A 16,793-nucleotide genomic window follows, 5' to 3' on the forward strand; every position below is an offset into this window, starting at 1 on the left:
GCCCAGGCTCCAGCTGCTCGCTGTTCTTACATGGCAACTCTGTGTTGTGTTGTGTTGTGTCTGGAATGCTTCCTATGGGTGATTCTTCCCCAAGCTGCTCCTCCTCTCGCTATCCTGGCACCTCCAGAGCTCCAGGGGCTCACCTTCTCCAGAAAGGCCAGCTCAGCCCCACAAATGACACCTCTGCTTCCTTAGTGTCCAAGGAGAAATGGGACAGAAGCAAGGGGAATCCTGAAGCCCACAGAAACAAACAAAAAAACAAACAAAATCACCGGTCCATGCTGTAAATGGGATGGGATTTTCTCTGACACTTTGGGACCCGAAGGCACAAAGCAGAAGGCGGGCTATGTGGAGGGCAGAGGCTATGGAGCTTTCCCCCGAGGCTTTTGTAATTAACCGAAGTCCTTGGGTACACACCCGCCATTATACTCCCAGTTGCATCACTAACCTGGATAGTCAGACCATCTTGCTCTGCTTCCAGAACCACGTGACGTGGGCATTCATGAACCGGATCGTGTGACCAGGGCTGCATGAAAAGCAACGTGAGAGGTCTCAAGGAAGGTGGGCCGAGACCTTCTGGAACATTCAGTGAGACCTGGGGAGACAAGACTCCTGGTGGGGAAAGCTGTGCTCCTCTTTGTAACAGGAACAATGTGCCCCTCCATGCAAACTGTAGGAAGCCTCTCCCAGGGCCTCAGTTTGCCCTCTACCGTATTTTCTCCTCCATCACATAATGGGGACTAACTGGGAGCATGTCTGCGGATATTATGCCTTGTCTTGAGAACACTGACACCTAAGGAATTGTGGACTAAGATGCTGCTTCATTTTATGAAATGCAGGCCCTTCAATTCACATGGCTAAAAAAAAAAAAAAAAAAAAAAAAACAGGAAAAAAAATCACATGTTCCATGCCGCCACCTATTGGTGATGTACAACACTGCAGCATGGTCAGGAAAGTAGAAAAGGGAGGATCCAAGAGTGAACACAGATCTCAGCCTGGAAATGATAATTTGGAGACAAGAGTCCAACACCAGAATGATGTTGTAAAGTGTTGTAGGGGAAAATGAATTGGATTTCCCCACTTTGGTTTCAGATTATGGCCAACACTGTGCCATAATCTCAAGTCTCTTAAGATCTCCACACTGTAGACCCATTCTTCCCCATCCATTGCAGGATGCTCAGCTAAGGACCTCAGAAGCGATCAAACCATGGGTCATTGTGACACCACAGTGTTGTTGACTTGCAGGTTCAACAGCCACAACTCCTCCTTGTGGTTTGAGCATCACTGATTTGATCACAAGACACTGATCATTCTTGTCCCATCCATATTGCACAGGTAGGGAGGAGGAGGAGACTGGTCCAGGCATGCATCAGTAGGAAGAGAGTATTCCTTCTTATCTCCCAGTCAGAAACTGTCTTTCTGAGAGCTGAGCCTGGGATTTGAATCGAGGCAGCACGACCCCAGAGCCCATGTTTTCACTCGCTCCCTTCTCTGCATCTGCTGGCACCTCTGGTTATAACTAACATCTGCTGGCTTGCTCCTTTACTGCCAGACAATGCAGTGTAAAGGAAAGGAATAAACTCTGCTGATGCTTTGTAATCTGTGTTCATCCATCCACACCACCCTCTCTGTGTGCATCCACCAAGCCTTTCTTTGATCTGTCTGTCTACCTGTCCATCCATCCTATTGCCCATCCATTCATCCATCTACCCATCACTCAATGAGCCTTATATTCTCTCATCCGTTCATCTACTCATCCACCTATCTATCCATTATCCTTTATATGCATCTAGTCATCCATCCATCCATTTATTATCCATCCATCCATAAATTCCTATCTATCTATCTATCTATCTATCCATCCTTTCCACCCATCTCCTCATTATTTATTTTCCATCTGTCTACTCAAGTCTGTCCATCTATCCATCCATCCATGTATCCATCCATCGAAGCATCTAACCACTCATTTATCCATTCATCTATCTCTTCCTTCTTTCCTTCCTTCCATCCGTCTATCCAACAGCCACTTTCTTGAGACACTTTCAGTCTTCCTTGACAAAAATGATCAGAGATGGATCAGTGTGGTCCCGCACACATTAGTCCCACGATGCCCGGCGAGGACTGAGAGCAGACATTCCCAGCTGCACCATGGAGAGTGGACTGAGGAGGGTCGATTGGAGAGAAGGGCTGGGGTAGGCAGGTCTGAAAGCAGAGAGACTGGTCAGCAGAGATCACCTGTTTTCAGATGCTAGCTTTACCATGGACCAGGTAGGTGACCTTAGGCAATGACTTTGCTCTCTGTGTCTCCACTTCACCATTGGTTCTGTGGACCTACAGACAGAATCTGCCCCATGGGGCTATGGAGAGCTTGATTAACCAATGCAAGAAAAGTGCCTGAACAAGCAGGCTCACTCAGTAAGTGGCATAATGTGGCACCACTCAGCTGTGGTCCCTTCTGTTTGCTCTTATCTGCTCTCTACCCTGCCCCCCCAGAATTCTGGGGTCCAGGTGTCAACAAGAATTGATAAGAAGAGGCTTGTCAAGCAGAGGTAGAGTCCCACCTGATAAAGCTAAGAAACAGGTGAAGAACTGCAGGACACCTCAGAGCCTTTACTGTGCTCTTGTGGACTGGCATTTTCCATATAAATTTAGCCATGGAACCTCCTTTTAAAGAACTTTCACTACAAGCCCACAAACGGTCTGTGGGACCCAGTTTGGGAAACACAGGCCTCCAACTGAATGAATGATACCTAGCACCCCTGTGCACATCTTCAGAGAGTCCCGTCAAAGCCTGTGGGGTGCTCTTCTGGGGAGAGTGTGGAAGCTTGAAAGTGTGGACAAGGCTAAGTCTGTTAAGGACACAATGTAAGACTTAATTTCAAGTGGCCGCTCACGATCGATTCAGGTCATGCCATCACTTCCATTTGTGTGTAAGTTAGACAAACAATAAAGAGATGGTCTTCCCTGGGATGCATGCTGGTGCTGTTCATTCCCAGCATAAAGAGAAGCAAGGGTAGGGCAAGAGAGAGGAAAGAGAGGAGAGAGAAGAGAAGAGAAGAGAAGAGAAGAGAAGAGAAGAGAAGAGAAGAGAAGAGAAGAAAGGAAGGAGGAGGGGAAGGGAAAAGGGAGGGGAAGAGGGAGAGGGAAGGGGAGGGGGAGGGGGAGGAGGAGGGACAGGGACAGGGACAGGGACAGGGAGAGGGAGAGGGAGAAGGGGAAGTCCTCTGGGCACAGGGAAGCCCATACCTGGTCCCTATGGCAGAATCCCCCTCCTTACCCAATCTTCATGATTCTTCTGGCATCTCTGTGACTCAGTTTCCTTATCTGTAAATTATGCATACACCAAGTTGCCACAGAGGACTTTCAGGATGATCGGATGGGACAAAAGAAAGGGACACAATGGACTCATGAAAGTCTGTCCATCTGACGTGCGTGTATTCACACGAGTGCCCCCAACTGTACACTCGGAGCCCTGTGTGGCTATTGCAGATGTGTGCTGGCCAAGGAAGGTATGCAAGAGCCGTGTCTGTGAAGTGAGCCCTGCATTCGAATCTGAGTCTGTCACTAGCTGTGTCCTGAAAAAGTTGCTTAACCTCTCTGTGCCTCAGTTTTCTCGTCTTTACAATAGGAATCACGCCAGCACTCACTCTGTTAAGTTTCTGTTTCACATGCTGAATTCTCTGACTGCTCCTGGCACAGAGGCAGGTCTCCATATTCTCTATTCCACCAAGTTGCTATCCCCAAACCTGAAAAGCCCACCCTTTGGAAGACAGGCTATGCGAGCCAGTGGTACCCTCTCCTGGAAGGAAGCAAACGGATTAGCCCCACTGTGACCTCCGGGGAGTGGGGCGGAGAAGGTTGCTTTGTGCGTTAGCACCCTCTGTCGGGAGAGCTCGCCTCAGCACCAAGGACAGAGGACTAGGGCCTCTCGCTGGTGCGGGCAGGCAGAAAGCAGCACCTTCGCTGCCTAGAGGCCCCTGGCTCCTACTGGACCAGAGTCCCAGAAAGAGGCGTGGCTCACTGTGACTCAGGCGTCTGAGTGCCAGTACAGCAAAATGGAAGCCCCGCCTCTGGCGGGCAGCAGATCCATTAGTAGACAGAACCTAAATTAAAAGCCTGTGGCTGCCCTGGGTGACCCCTGCTAACTGACTCTCAGTCGCCTTTCTGTGCAGCAGAGGAAGGGCTCCAGAGCTGTGCTTTATGGAGCCGACGGGGCGGGGCTTGCGGCTGAGCTGGGAGGCGGGCTGTTGCTGTTATCATTACCATATGGTAATGAGCGCGCATCGGCAGCCGGGCTCCTTCTGGGGAAACCAAGTCTGCACCTGGGAGAAATGTCTTTTTTGGGTGGGCCTGTCTGGGCTTCTCAGTCCTGGATTTCTGAGAAGGTTCGTAGCCACAGCTTGCCTCCGAGCACCCACGGAGAACCAGTTTGAGCTCAGAGCTAGCGCACAAAGCACTGATCTAATCTCATTCATTCTTCCATCCAGCCAATACTCAGTGTAGATCTACTATGTGCCACTGGTGAGGGTGACCGGTACTTTTTCCACGGGGTAACGTTCAAGGAGAGTGTGGGTGGTGAAGATGACTTGGTGGATCAGCTGCGGTGTCCAGACTTCAGGTCCAAGCTCTCAGCCATGACAGCCAGCGCACTTCCTTTGTTTCAAACTTCTTTTCTCCTCTCTCTCCATAGATGCCATCCTCAGAGGGCTCCACGGAGGCAGCACCCTGACTCTTTGAAGCTCCCCAAGGCTCCTTCCCAGCTGGTTGAGGGTGGATCTGGGGGGGGGGAGAGCATCACCCAGGTCGGCAGGTGCTACCTGCTCCTTTCATCTCCTCTCCCACTGGCAGGGCTGGGCAAGTGCAGCCAAGAAACCTTTCCCACTCAGTCTTCACCTGAGGAACTTTGCCTGTCCCCCTCACCTGGCCGCCTCCTATTGCATGCAACTGGACTCTGAGGGCATGAATAGCCACACAGCAACACACGAATTTCCTACAAGCTCAGCCCGGTACAAGGAGGGGCGTTTGGGCTTGGAGTTCCTCAGCCCGGGAACCTCTCACACAGAGGGCTTAGAAACCCAGATAGCTTTTTATTCTGAGCCAGAAGCAAAGAGTTGGGAGGGAGAGACTGGCAGGAACAGACTGGAAAGGGTTGTGCTTCTCCCTTGACTGGGTTAGGCCAGAAAGAAGATGGGGGGGTTGCCCTCAAGCTCACCCTCAGCAGCTTGGAGAAGATGAGGCTTGGGGGGAAGGACGAGAGGGAGCAAAGAACAGCCAGGGAAAGGGTAAAGGCCCAAGACTCCAGTGTTCAAGCCAGATCCAGCCCAATCAGGCTGGCAACCAATTAGTGTGATTCAGAAAAAAAAAAATATCCACGTAGGGACAAACTGTAATCAAACACCTATTTATAAGAGTTTATTACGATCATTATTATTATTTTACTGAGAGGATCATTCTAAAGCCTGTCAGGTGAATGTATGCACTCAGATCTAAATAAATGCAAATCATCCCTTCCCTGGAGCAGGGAGGCTGGGAGAGCCTGAGCTGCAGCTAGCTGCCTTTGGGGGGCCACGTGCTGAGGCTGCAGAGGGCAAAAGGAGGGGAGCGGGCCATTCCGTGGAGCATCCTGCCACAAGTTTCTCCCAGCACTGCTAGGCCGTTACCTATTGCCCACCCAGCTCCCGAGAACTGCAGACAGTGGAACTGACAGCGCGTACCCATTGCCCGTCTGAGTAAACTGAGCAACAGACAGACGAAGCCCCCTGGCAAAGCTAGGGAGGCGGGACTTCCATGGAGAATGTGCTACAAGGAACCCGGGGTCCTTCCTGGTTTCAGGGCCCGCCCTGGACCTCGTCAGTCTAGCTCCTGGTCCCTTGTCACTACCACCGCCACCTCCAAGAGCTGGGAGCACCTGGAGCCTCTCGCGTGGCAGGAGATTCCAAGGCCCCCTTGGACCCAGGCTCGACGGTGTGTGTGTGTGTGTGTGTGTGTGTGTGTGCATCTGTGCGTGGCTTATCAGAGCAGAGATCTGACATAAGTTTCAACCCCACCCCCATCCCTTCTCAGGTGGAGGAGCTGAGTGTCAGACCCGATAAAAAGGTGACAGCTTGTCTCTGACAGGAGAAGTCGATGCCTCCCCTGCCCAGTCCTGCCTGCTGCGGGCAGAATGCAGCTGCGCAGGGCGCGGGGGTGGGTGGGGTGGGGTGAGGGTAGCCCTTATTTGTGGACCACTGAAGCCCCGAAGCCCCTAAGGAGGACATTCATAGGTGTCAAAGCCAGCCCTGAGGACCCACAGCACCTCTCTCCTGGAGGGAGGGAGGGCGCTTGCAGCCACCAAGCTGAGAAAGGGGGACGTCCAGGGACACAGCCAGGTGGAGTTGGTGTGGGGGTGGGGGGGTGGGGAGGGTGATTCGGGTGGAGCGAAGGTTGGGGGGTGGGGGTGCGGCTTAAGAGCCGGCAGTTGCGATGTGATGGGGGGGTAGGGGGTAGGAGCCGAGGGGGAGGGGGAGAGCTCTCTCTGCAATAAATCGGCTTAGCGGACGAGAGCCGAACAGCCCAGAACGGATTAAAGAAAAGTCTGTAGAATAGAGCGCGCGAGCGCGGCGCGGGGGGCGGGCGGCGGGGGCGGGGCGGCGGGGAAGGAGCGAGAGGAGGGGGCGCGAGGAGAGCGAGCGCGGGGCAGAGCGCGGCGGCGCGGCCAGAGCTTCGGCTCCAAACTCCGCCGCTGCCGCCGCCGCCGCCACGGATCCGACTCCGGCCGCCGTGGGCACCGCGCGCAGCCGAGCAGCCGCGAGCAGCCGCGCGCGCCCCGGCCAGGTCCGCTGCAGCCCGGTGCAGCCCGGTGCATCGCAGAGCAGCCCGGCGCGGCCGGTGCAGCCGGGCGGTGCAGCCCGGAGCAGCCCGGGGAAGCCCGGCGGCCCGGCCACGGTAGCATGGGGCCGTCCCCGCGGCGCCCCTCGCCACCCGTCACCGCCACGGCGGGCGGCCCGGGTCACCAGCGCGTCTGAGCCCATGGCGTGGGGACCCGCCGCCGCCACCGCGATCGCCGCCGCCGCCGCCGCCGCCTCGGCCAGCGCCGCCAGCTCCCGGGCACCATGCGAGCCGCTCCAAGCCTCCGCCGCGCCTCCTGCCTGCTGCTCGCCGCGATCCTGGACCTGGCGCGCGGTGAGTGAGCCGGCGCCCGCGGGGGCCGGGGGTCGCGCGCGGGGGGGCCGAGAGGGGCGCGGGCCCGGTGGCTCTGGGAGTCCCCGGCTGCGGGCACAGCAGAGGAGAGGGGGCTTCCGTGCAGCCCTCGTGGGTCTGTGCCAGCGTGTGTGTGTGTGTCTTTGTTGCGTCCGTGGATGTCCGAGGACCAGCCATGTGTGGAGAGGGCACGGGAGTACGTCCAGATGCGCCTCTGCGATCGCGAGTGGGTCTGTGTGTGTGAGGGCCGCCGGAGAGTCTAGATCTGGAGGCGTGGAAGAGAAAGTCTGAGTGTTTGGGGGTGTGAACTCTTCAGGAGGGCATGAAGTGTGTGAGCGACTGTCGCCGCGGGTGTGAGCTTGCTAAGGGAAGGATGTGTGAGGTGTGGCGGCTCGTGTGTGTCCCGGGGGTGCGGGCCCGTCTCTCCAGGGCTGGGTCTGTCTTTCTGTGGTATCTGGGCAGGAGTGTGCCCACACGCGGAAGTATGGGACTTCGGGTCCTGGAAGCGCTTGGTCTGGGAGCAGGTGCCGAGTGAGGGAGCTTGGGTTTCCGGCGGGCAGCGAACTGCGATCGCCGCTGGGGCTGGAGGAGGTCCAGCAGTGTGTCTGTGTGTCTGTGTGTCCCGCATGAACTTGGTCCTGGGCTAGGCTGGACCAAATGGGAGAACACTGAAGCCCCGAGGCTCGCCCAGAGCCAGCGGTGCTGGGCCGGTCTAGGGTGCGGGGTTGGGGCTGCCTGGGAGGAGGGGCATCCGTCCCAGCGCCACCCTCCGGTGGGTCTTAAATGAGGTGGAAGCCAAACCCGACGCCTCAGCGCCTTTCCAGCAGGGCACAGGGGGTAGATGCCAGCCCAGCAGGGCAGAGGCAGGGCCGATAGAGTCACCGTAGGGATGGGGGGGGGGGGAGAGAGAGAGAGAGAGCTCCTTCTCCATTTCAAGCTACTACAAGGGGCGTTGAAGGACCCCCGCAACCCCCAGGTAGGGGAGTGTGAGAAAGTAGCTATTGTCTCCAGTGAGGCCTTGGCCTCTGTCCCACTTAGGCCGAGGAGGAGGGTCAGTCCTTGTCCCCCATACTGGGGAGGGCCTATATGAGCTCTGAGACTGTTCCCCAAGGGGCATGCCCCTAAAATAACCTACAGTCTTCAACGCGTTAAGTCTTTGAAGACAGCTCGGTCTGTTGATGGGAAAATCTGAGCCTTGGGAGGTGGCCCTGTAGGCAACGGGGAAGGGGTGTGGCCCTTTGGGTGTGACCCAAGGGGGTGTCAGGCAAGTACTTGGTACCGCCTATGCCCTACGGCAGCAACTACTTTGTGAAGTACATCAGATCTCTCTGTAAGTTTGAGGACAAGGGCTCCCCCTTTGGGATGGATGCCTCTAGAGGGAAAGAATCTTTGTGGTGGGACCCGAGTCCCAGCGCCACCGCTGAGGAGGCGAGAAGGCGCTGGGCTGTGCGGAAATGCGCTGGGGCCCCCACCTGGACGCTGCAGGGAGCAGGGCTGAGGTTGGGGACCAGTCCGGAGGCACCCATTTCCCACAACCCGGGATGCGCATGGTGGAAAGGAGAGGGGGAGGGGAGAGGAAAGAGCGGGCGGGGAACCCCGACTGCGTCAGGACCGCACCCTGCGAGCTTGCGCCTGAGGAGCGAGCCCTCGTCAGGGGTTTGGCTGCGGAGAGCTGTTCCGGCGCCCCGGAGCCTCCTATGGGCGCCGCTCGGCTCGGCTCGGCTCGGCTCGCTAGCCTCTGCAGGCTGCGGGGAGCGCTGGTTCTCGGAGCCAGGGTGAAGGCGTGTGGAACCAGGGCACGCGGGTGGGGGCACACGCCGCCTCCCGGCTCCGCAGGCCCGGATGCCGGGCTCGCAACTTCGTGCTGGGCGCGGGGACCCCGAGGCTCCTCTTCTCTGTAGAGGCATGAAAGCCTCGGGTGGGATCCGCTTTCCCTTCCCAGGCTAAGCCACCGTGCGGGGTGGAAGCGTCCTCGCGAGGCGTGACCGGCGGGCTGCGCCGTAGGAGGGCGCCCTTCCTGCAGGCGGCCACGATGATGCCCACGATCGGTGCACCTGGCGTAGCTTTGCCGAGCCACCAGCCAGGGAGGGGGGGGGAGCCCGGGAAGAGCTGGGAGAGTAGATTCCGGGCTGTTTCCATCTAGAAACACGCTGGCCCTCCCCGAGAGGGGCACAGAGAGTCACTGCCGCCGGAGAAGCGCAGCCAGCATTGGGGCAGAGCAAGAAAGCTGGATGTGGAGAAATGCTGGGTACCCTACCACCCGGCTCTTCCGAGAAACCTGCTTTCTCTGGGCTCCGACATCGCCTAGGGTCTCTCCGAAGCACCCTGAACTGGACAATAGGAAACCGCACACTTGAACCTGCGCAGTGACCCTAAGGAGAGGAAGAGAGAGTGTGTGCCAGGCTGAGGAGGTCGAGGGAGAGATGAAGCTCTTTGAACTTGCCCGGTTCAGCTTCGGAACGTTCTCCACTGGAAACAGTGGAGAAAGACCTAGTTAGAGACCTGGGCCGCTGGAGTCTGTGGATCTGGGGCTGCAGGGTGTGTGTGTGTGTGTGTGTGTGTGTGTATGTGTGTGTGTATGTGTGTGTGTGTGCGTGCATGTGCAAGATTTCTGCAGCTATCTGAGGGCTGGCTCTGTTGAGGCTCACGACAGCAGGGGCTGTAGTTCTGCGATCAGGTACATGAACTTCACAGGTGGTCCTCTTTCTGCTGCGCCCCTCCCCCTCCCCCGCTGGGAGGGGTCGACACGCTCCTCTGTGCATCCATCACGACTGGACTGAATAGGGCCTGGCCAAGACTGGCAGGCTCACCCGTCCACGCCCCCCGTGGTCCCGCCCCTTCTCAAACCGGGCTTCCTCACACCCAAGAACATTTTCCTGGGAGGTCAAACTTACTTAATTAGGGGTTTTCAGGTAGCTTTGGAGAGACTTCCGATTTCCGGGGTCACTGCACTTTGTGGCTTTCACCTCTGCCCCTAAAACCTCAGTGCTTTTTTAAAAAGCAGGGTTCTAAGCTTCTGTGCTGTCCTAGGGGTCAGTGCCCAGACCTGGAACAGTCTTTGTTCACAAGATTTAAACAAAACAAAAACAATCCAAGACCACTCCTCTTCTGATATCCTAGCTGAAATTGGGTGTTCTGATTTTGACTTTTCTCCATAGCTTCAATTATGGTGATCTATCCTCATTCCTGCTGCAAGATGAGGAAACTGAGGCTGCAGGGGTCCTTCCAGCTCCCCCTGGCCTTGCCCTGGGCTCTCTTTCCATGGTTTCCTCTGGGAGAAGAGATTTCCAGTGGGCAGGGGTGCTGGCCAAGGCTGCCAGGGGCCTTCTAAAGGGTGCCTCCTGGCCTGGGTACCCTGACCCTTCAGAAGATGGTCACATTCCACTTGAGTCTCACTAACTCTGGCAAGCCAGGCAGAGAGGGGAGGAGGAGGTGATGAGGTTTAAGAAAATGTCCTGGTTTGTGGCTATCCGGACTTGAGCTGCAGAGGTCAGGCAAGAGGAGGCTGGGGCCAACGTCTCCGCTAACTGGGTTTCTTACGATCCCAGGAGTCTTTGACGTGGGAAGCCAGCAGTTTAGCTTTTCTCTGTACCCCTCTGTGACTCCCCAGCACACTGAACACTCATTTGTACACTCAGCGCAGGCATCCTGTGTGAAGCATGATGGGACAGAACTTTGCAGCGGGGCTGTGGACCTGAGACCATGCAGTGGAGCTCCTACCTTAACGATGCTTGCAGCTCCATGGGAGGTGGATCCTTTGCCTAGTACAAGAAGGGGCAGTAAATACCCTAGGCTTTTCCCATTTTTGCAGGGTAGGAAACCGGGGCTCAGGGGAGTTAGGTGACTTTGCCAAGCTCACCCCATCAGTGAGGGGTGAGCAGGGGCCCAGTGCTGGGCTGCCTGCCTCCCAGATCGGGCTCTGCTCCCTGGGAAGACTGGCACTCCCTCCTTTCCTTGGGCCCAGCCCTAAGGATATCTGAGGGATCCAGATCTCAGTCTGCCTTCTCCATCCTTCACCCAACTCAAGGTGAAAGGGAATTTATTCAATGTCTTCATCTGCACAGATGGGAGAGGGCGTGTCCCTGGTAGCCGCTGTCATCATTAAGAAAATCATCGGACATCTGCTGGGGTGAAGAGGAGGACCAACAAGCATGACCTCATCCCAATGTTGGGGGTGGGGGGAGGGAGAACATGTTCCTGAAGAGATGAATGTCTCTCTCTTTCCTTTCCCAATCTTTTTTTTTCCTTCCTTCCCCTGCTCTTCCTTTTCCTTTCCTTCCCTCCCCCAACTTCCTCCCTGTGTGTTTTCCTCCCTTCCCCTTTCTCCTGTCTTGTGTCCTCTCTTCTCTTCCCTCTCCTTCCTAACTCCTTTTTCTTCCTCCTTCTCTCCTCCACTCTCTCACCCTCCCTCCCTCCCTCTCTCTTAAAACAACGGACAAGCTGAGAATCTTTTCTTGAGTGGAGACTTGGAGTTTCTGCCAGGTCTGAAGCAGCTGCACTGTGGTCCTTGGAGGCAGATGCAGACACTCGGAGCATGTGCTGAGTGTTCTGGGCCTTCCATCTCAACCACAGATGGTGATGCCCTATGGTGTCACCCCCAGGAGGTGCCCATCTTTAGGAATAAGTTCCAGAGAACAAAAGAGAGTGGCAAGGCCCCACTGTTTGCTTTCCAGTGCATCAGAGGCAAGCGTGAGGAGGCCCTTATTCTCTAAGGCTCCACAGAAGCCATTGATGCAAGTCAAGCAACTGAATGCAGTCACCATGAATCCCAAGTCAGCAGAGAAACAGCAGGAGCAGGGCCCTGAAGTGCCGGACTCCATCTCAGCCAGGGAAGGAAGTTTGGCGTGTCTGCCAGCCCTCTCCCCCCTCATAGGCACACACATCTGCTCTGGGTTTGACCTGGATGCATTTCCAAACTGCATGTTAGTGAGTGAGCTGAGCCCCCTTGGATTGCGTGACCCCAGCCAGAGCTGCTCGCTGCTGCACTCAGGTGTCTCCAGGGGAGAACTGGCCTCAATTACAGGCATGTGTGGCCCTCATGTCGGACCTTCCCTCACATCTGATGCTCTCCAGACCTTAACCCTCTGCAGAGCCAAGACGACAGAGAGCCACTCAGAATGTCCTCCTTGCCAGTGAGGCCCTCAGAAACTGTCGTCTGTCATTTCCAGGGCCCGGTGTTAATGAGACCTTTGTCTCTGAATAGGAGCTGAGATGGAGCCGGCTCCAGCACAGAGGCATTTGATAGCCTGAGGGCTCTGGTGTGTGTGTGTGTGTGTGTGTGTGTGTGTGTGTGTGTGTGTGTTGGGGGGTTCCCTGTACTAACCACAGGCACCTCTGAGCACATCCAGCATGTCCACAGGCGGGTGTTGGGGGGGACCACCACTCTCCTGTCTCCTCAGCCCCACTGGAACTGGAGCCCACTAGAGTCTGTGTCAACTTCCTGCAAAGAATGGTACTGGAGTCTGTGCATGAAACAGGATGATTCTGCTCTCGGTATCACTGGGAGGACCATGTGTGGCCCACTGGCTCGAGGTGGCTGTTCCCATCCCTGCACCCTGACTTTATCTGGAGGCCAAGCCCCAGCAAATGCTGCCTGAGACCTCTGCTGACTGAGACACAGGTCTTGTGTCTGCTCATGATCGCGTCTTCCCCTAACACATGGTGGGTGCTCAGTCCAGGGCGATTGGATCAATAAGTTACCGATAATCTTTAGACACACATATCCCAGCTTAGAGGAGCCAGTGGGCAGCTTGTTGGTTCTACAGAGAAGGCATGGCAATGTTTGCAGCATGTGGGATTTATCGGGATATACGAGCAAACTTCCCAGCAACAAAAGCCTTCTGTTCTTGGAACAACAGGCTGTCTTGCAGAAGACTGGCAGGTCATGGGAATGAATGACGTCTCCCCTAGCCTGACACTCACTCCAGGCGCTGGGCTTGTGCTCCTGGTGCTGCTCTGTCCACCACCCCCGGGAACATAAGAATGTCTAGCTCTGTCCACTGTTAGCACACAGCCACTCCAGCTGGTATCTGCGCAGACCAGACAACTGTAGAAGACGCTGGGAAGACCAAGGGGTTTCCTGTTGCCAGTGGGCATCCCTTAGGGAAGGATACTGCCCTTGACTGGTGACAGATGTTGGAGATGAAGGAGGAAGGAAAAGGGAAGGAAAAGCAATTATTGAGCAGTTACTATGTAGCAAATGCACCCAGTTTGTGTTATACCCTCCTGGAAACCCTATTTCGTGAGATAGCCTCCCCATTTTGCAGACCAGGCTATGAGGTTTGGGTAGCTCCTGTGGCCTGCCCAGAACCACTCTGCAGCTGGAGGGCTGGCTCTACCCCAGGCCTGTCCCTTCTTAGCCCTGAGTTTTAACTTCCCAGAAATGGTCAACGCTGCAACCAAGGCCCCAGAAGAACCAGCTAGAAAACACTGGACAGGACACCTAGGCCTGCTGGGACCACCTCCATTTTTTCCCTATGGCCCAGTGCTGGCTGGTTATAAGTTCCAGTCCCCATCAACACTAGATTCAGAGCAAGCCACTGCCTGGCACAGTGTACCTGCGCTCATCACAGCCCACCTCAGTCTTAGCTTCTTTGTCCTTTAAAAAGCAAGAGCAGGGTATGGGGGTGTGGCTGAGCTGTTAGGAGTGTTGGCCTAGCATGCATAGGCCCTGCGCTCCTTATAAACCAGGAATGGTGGCTCATGCCTCTAATCTCAAGCTAGAGATGGGAGGACCAAGAGTTCAAGGCCACCCTTAGTTAAGTAGTTTGAGCCTGGTATGGGCTAAATGAGAGACCCTGTCTCATATAAATAAATAAATAAATAAATAAATAAATAAATAAATAAGTCTTGGGGAGGGGCAAGGTTTTACATGCTTCCTGTGCAGGGGGTCCTGAGAGTGTTGTCCGGAAGTTTCTGATGGGCTGCATGGACTCGGCTATCCTTCGCTTGTCACTGCTGCAGGCTGACTTTGCATCTACCGGTGGATTCTCCCCACTAGTAACAGCCACTGCAGACTCAAAGGGATCTCTATGGAGAATGCCCAGGGTGTAGACACCCCATGTCTACATGTGGCGTTGCCTGGCTTGAAGACAGTCAGAGAGAGCAAATCACTAAACAGGCAATGCAGAGGATTCCTGGAGAAGAGTAGCCGGCCCAGAAGGCTCTGAGGACAGAAACGCAGTGAAGCCCACGGCTAGCTCTAGCTCTTGGTCCAAGAGTCACAGGGCCACACCCAGCCTCAAATTGCTACAAATGTGGCCCAAAACAAAATCATAAACGAATTAAAAGCCTCAAGAGGGTGTGTGTGAGTGTGTGTGTGTGTGTGTGTGTGTGTGTGTTTATTACAATGTCTTTCGCTGTCAAGATGCCTGACAGTGTAGAGGAAGAACAAAAGTAACCACTGGGCCTAGAACAGGTGACCAGAGATCTGGCTGGGCATCGGACTGTGGGTGGATGGCAGAAGTTTCTGTCTATCACCCAGGCAGGATCTTGTCTGTCCTTGGAGCCTGGGAGCCAAAGTGAGATTGGCCCTGTAGTTGGGAATCTCCCGAAACCTGTTGGGTGATGAATGGTGGCTGGGGCTGCCAGAGCTGAGGTAGCTTCCAGAAAGGTACTGTCCTGACCAGGATCTTCTAGAGCTGTGCAACCTAGACCAGAGCCAAGACTGATGGGGGAGGGTACTACCTATGGAGAAACTTCTAGATCTCTAGCAGGCACCTGACTGGCCAAGTCATGCCTGCAACAACCATGTGCCCCAATGGCTGCAGTCATTGCTCCCAGCCTTGGTTTCCCCAAAGGCACCATCGGGGTAGGGATGCTGGGACAGGCACGTCAGGTGATGTGAGGAAGCCTTGATGCCCCAGTACAGGACAGGTATGTGAGATGTGGGTGCTGTAGCCACAACCCCTGGCTCTCAGAGAGGGGTGGAATCCCTGCCCAGTGCCCAGACACGGTGACACAGTGCAGACGCATGCGCTGTAAAGAACCCACAGAGTAGTGCTGGAGTCGGAGGACAGGGACAGTTTCTACACTGCTTCCCACGGTTTGCTTGGTGTGTGCTTTTTGTTTTACCTATTTCAGCACTCAGGGCCAGTGTGCGATAGGGGAGTGATCTCCTGAGCTACACCTCCAGCTGTGGCTGTCCTGGAACTTGTTAGGTGGATCAAACTGGATTCAAACTCACAGAGGTCCTCCTGCCTCTGCTGGGATTGAAGGTGTGCACTGCTATACCTCGCCCTTTTCATAGTAAATCGCCTATGCTGGCCTTGAACTCGCACAATCCCCCTGCCTTAGCCTTTCAGCAAGCTGGATCCCAGTGCGCCTGATCCAGCCTGTCTTCCCTGTTAATAAGGTGAACCCAGAGGGGAGGGACTCTGTCTTAAGTTCATATAGAGCAAATTGGGGGATGTGTTCCGGCTTCCCATCCTTGAAGAGTTCCTGGGTCTTCCGGTGCCCGGCGGGGACTTGGCAGCACATGGGGGTGGGCAGTCTCCAGCCTCATAAATCACAAGGACTGAGGCAGCTGAGCTGCTGGGTATTTGTTCCTTTCCCAAGCTACCCCCTTTGCCCTTTTGTTTCTGTTACGGCAGAGGCTCCTCTGACGGCCTTGTTTGTCACTAGTCATGGCGCTCCCATTATCTTGCCAGCGCCTTCCCTCTCATCCACACCTCACCCACTGGGGCTGCCCTGGCATTTTGCTGGGCTGGATAGGCAGCACAGAAGCTCCGGGGCACAAAGGCCAGGCTGGGGGTAGGCAGGGGTCTGGCAACGGCATTTGTAGCTGGCACTCATGGCTCATCCTCTGAGCCAGCCTGGCTGGTATTTCGTCAGGCAGAAATTCAAGCAATATAATAGCCAAAGGCCAGGTGCCTGGCTCCAGAGAGCAGGTGAACAGCTGCTAATTGCCACGGGGCACCTACTGTCCCGGGCAGGGGCGGAAGAAGCATCGTGGGGACAGCCGTGGTGGCCACCTCACAAAGACTTCTTTGTTCACTTCTGCTGATGAAAAGTGGGTCGCTGCTTGCCGGGAGGGGAAGTGGTGTGGGTCGGGGAAGTGGGGAGTGGGGGAGGGTTCCTGTTGCCTGGCTGAAGAGCTTGAGGTAGGGTGAGGCAGAGGCAAGGAAGCTTGCGTGGAGGCTCCTGAGGCTGGGGCTGCCTGAGCAGTCAGGGTGAGCGGCTTCCAGGATGGCCTGAAGTGCTGGGAGTGGCTTCAGGGCTCAGGAACCAGCTACAGCCTCCCTCCTCCTCCCTCTGTCCTTCCTTCCTTGGCACAAAAAGTGCCGCAGGTGAAGACTGCAGAGTTCCTGACCAGATACCATGGTTGGTTCCAGAAATCTAAAGGAGAATAAATGGGCTAGCCTTGGCCTTCATGGTACTTATGGTCCAGGGCCACAGGTGCGGAATGCCATGGCCGTGGGCTAGGGAGATGGCTTGGTGGGTAGAGCACTGCCTACGGGGTCCCCAGTGTCCATGAGAAAGCCAGGCATGGTGCGTACCCCAAATGCCAGGACTGGGGGTGAAGGGGGTGCAGGACAGGATTCCAGAGGCTGACCCCACAGTCTAGCCAAAAGTGGCCCTCCAGGATCTGTGAGAAGCAACTGAAGAAAGACATT

At 55.6% G+C, this 16,793-nt stretch overlaps 1 protein-coding gene across 2 annotated transcripts in view; it reads left to right on the forward strand.

Annotated features, from left to right (window-relative positions):
* Positions 1–6,148: 6,148 nt before the first annotated feature.
* Positions 6,149–16,793, forward strand: part of Igsf21 (immunoglobin superfamily member 21) — a 206,354-nt gene continuing 195,709 nt past the window's right edge. Inside the window, exon 1 of one of the 2 annotated variants that reach the window (XM_060379175.1) lies at positions 6,149–6,368. In XM_060379175.1, the coding sequence (XP_060235158.1) occupies positions 6,164–6,368 (205 nt within the window). In that variant the 5' untranslated portion in view covers positions 6,149–6,163. Of the gene's footprint in view, positions 6,369–6,619; positions 7,162–16,793 lie in introns of those variants that run through there. The other variant, XM_021628086.2, reaches the window with a different exon arrangement.

The sequence above is a fragment of the Meriones unguiculatus genome, chromosome 3 (assembly GCF_030254825.1).
Source record: "Meriones unguiculatus strain TT.TT164.6M chromosome 3, Bangor_MerUng_6.1, whole genome shotgun sequence".
NCBI lineage: Eukaryota > Metazoa > Chordata > Mammalia > Rodentia > Muridae > Meriones > Meriones unguiculatus.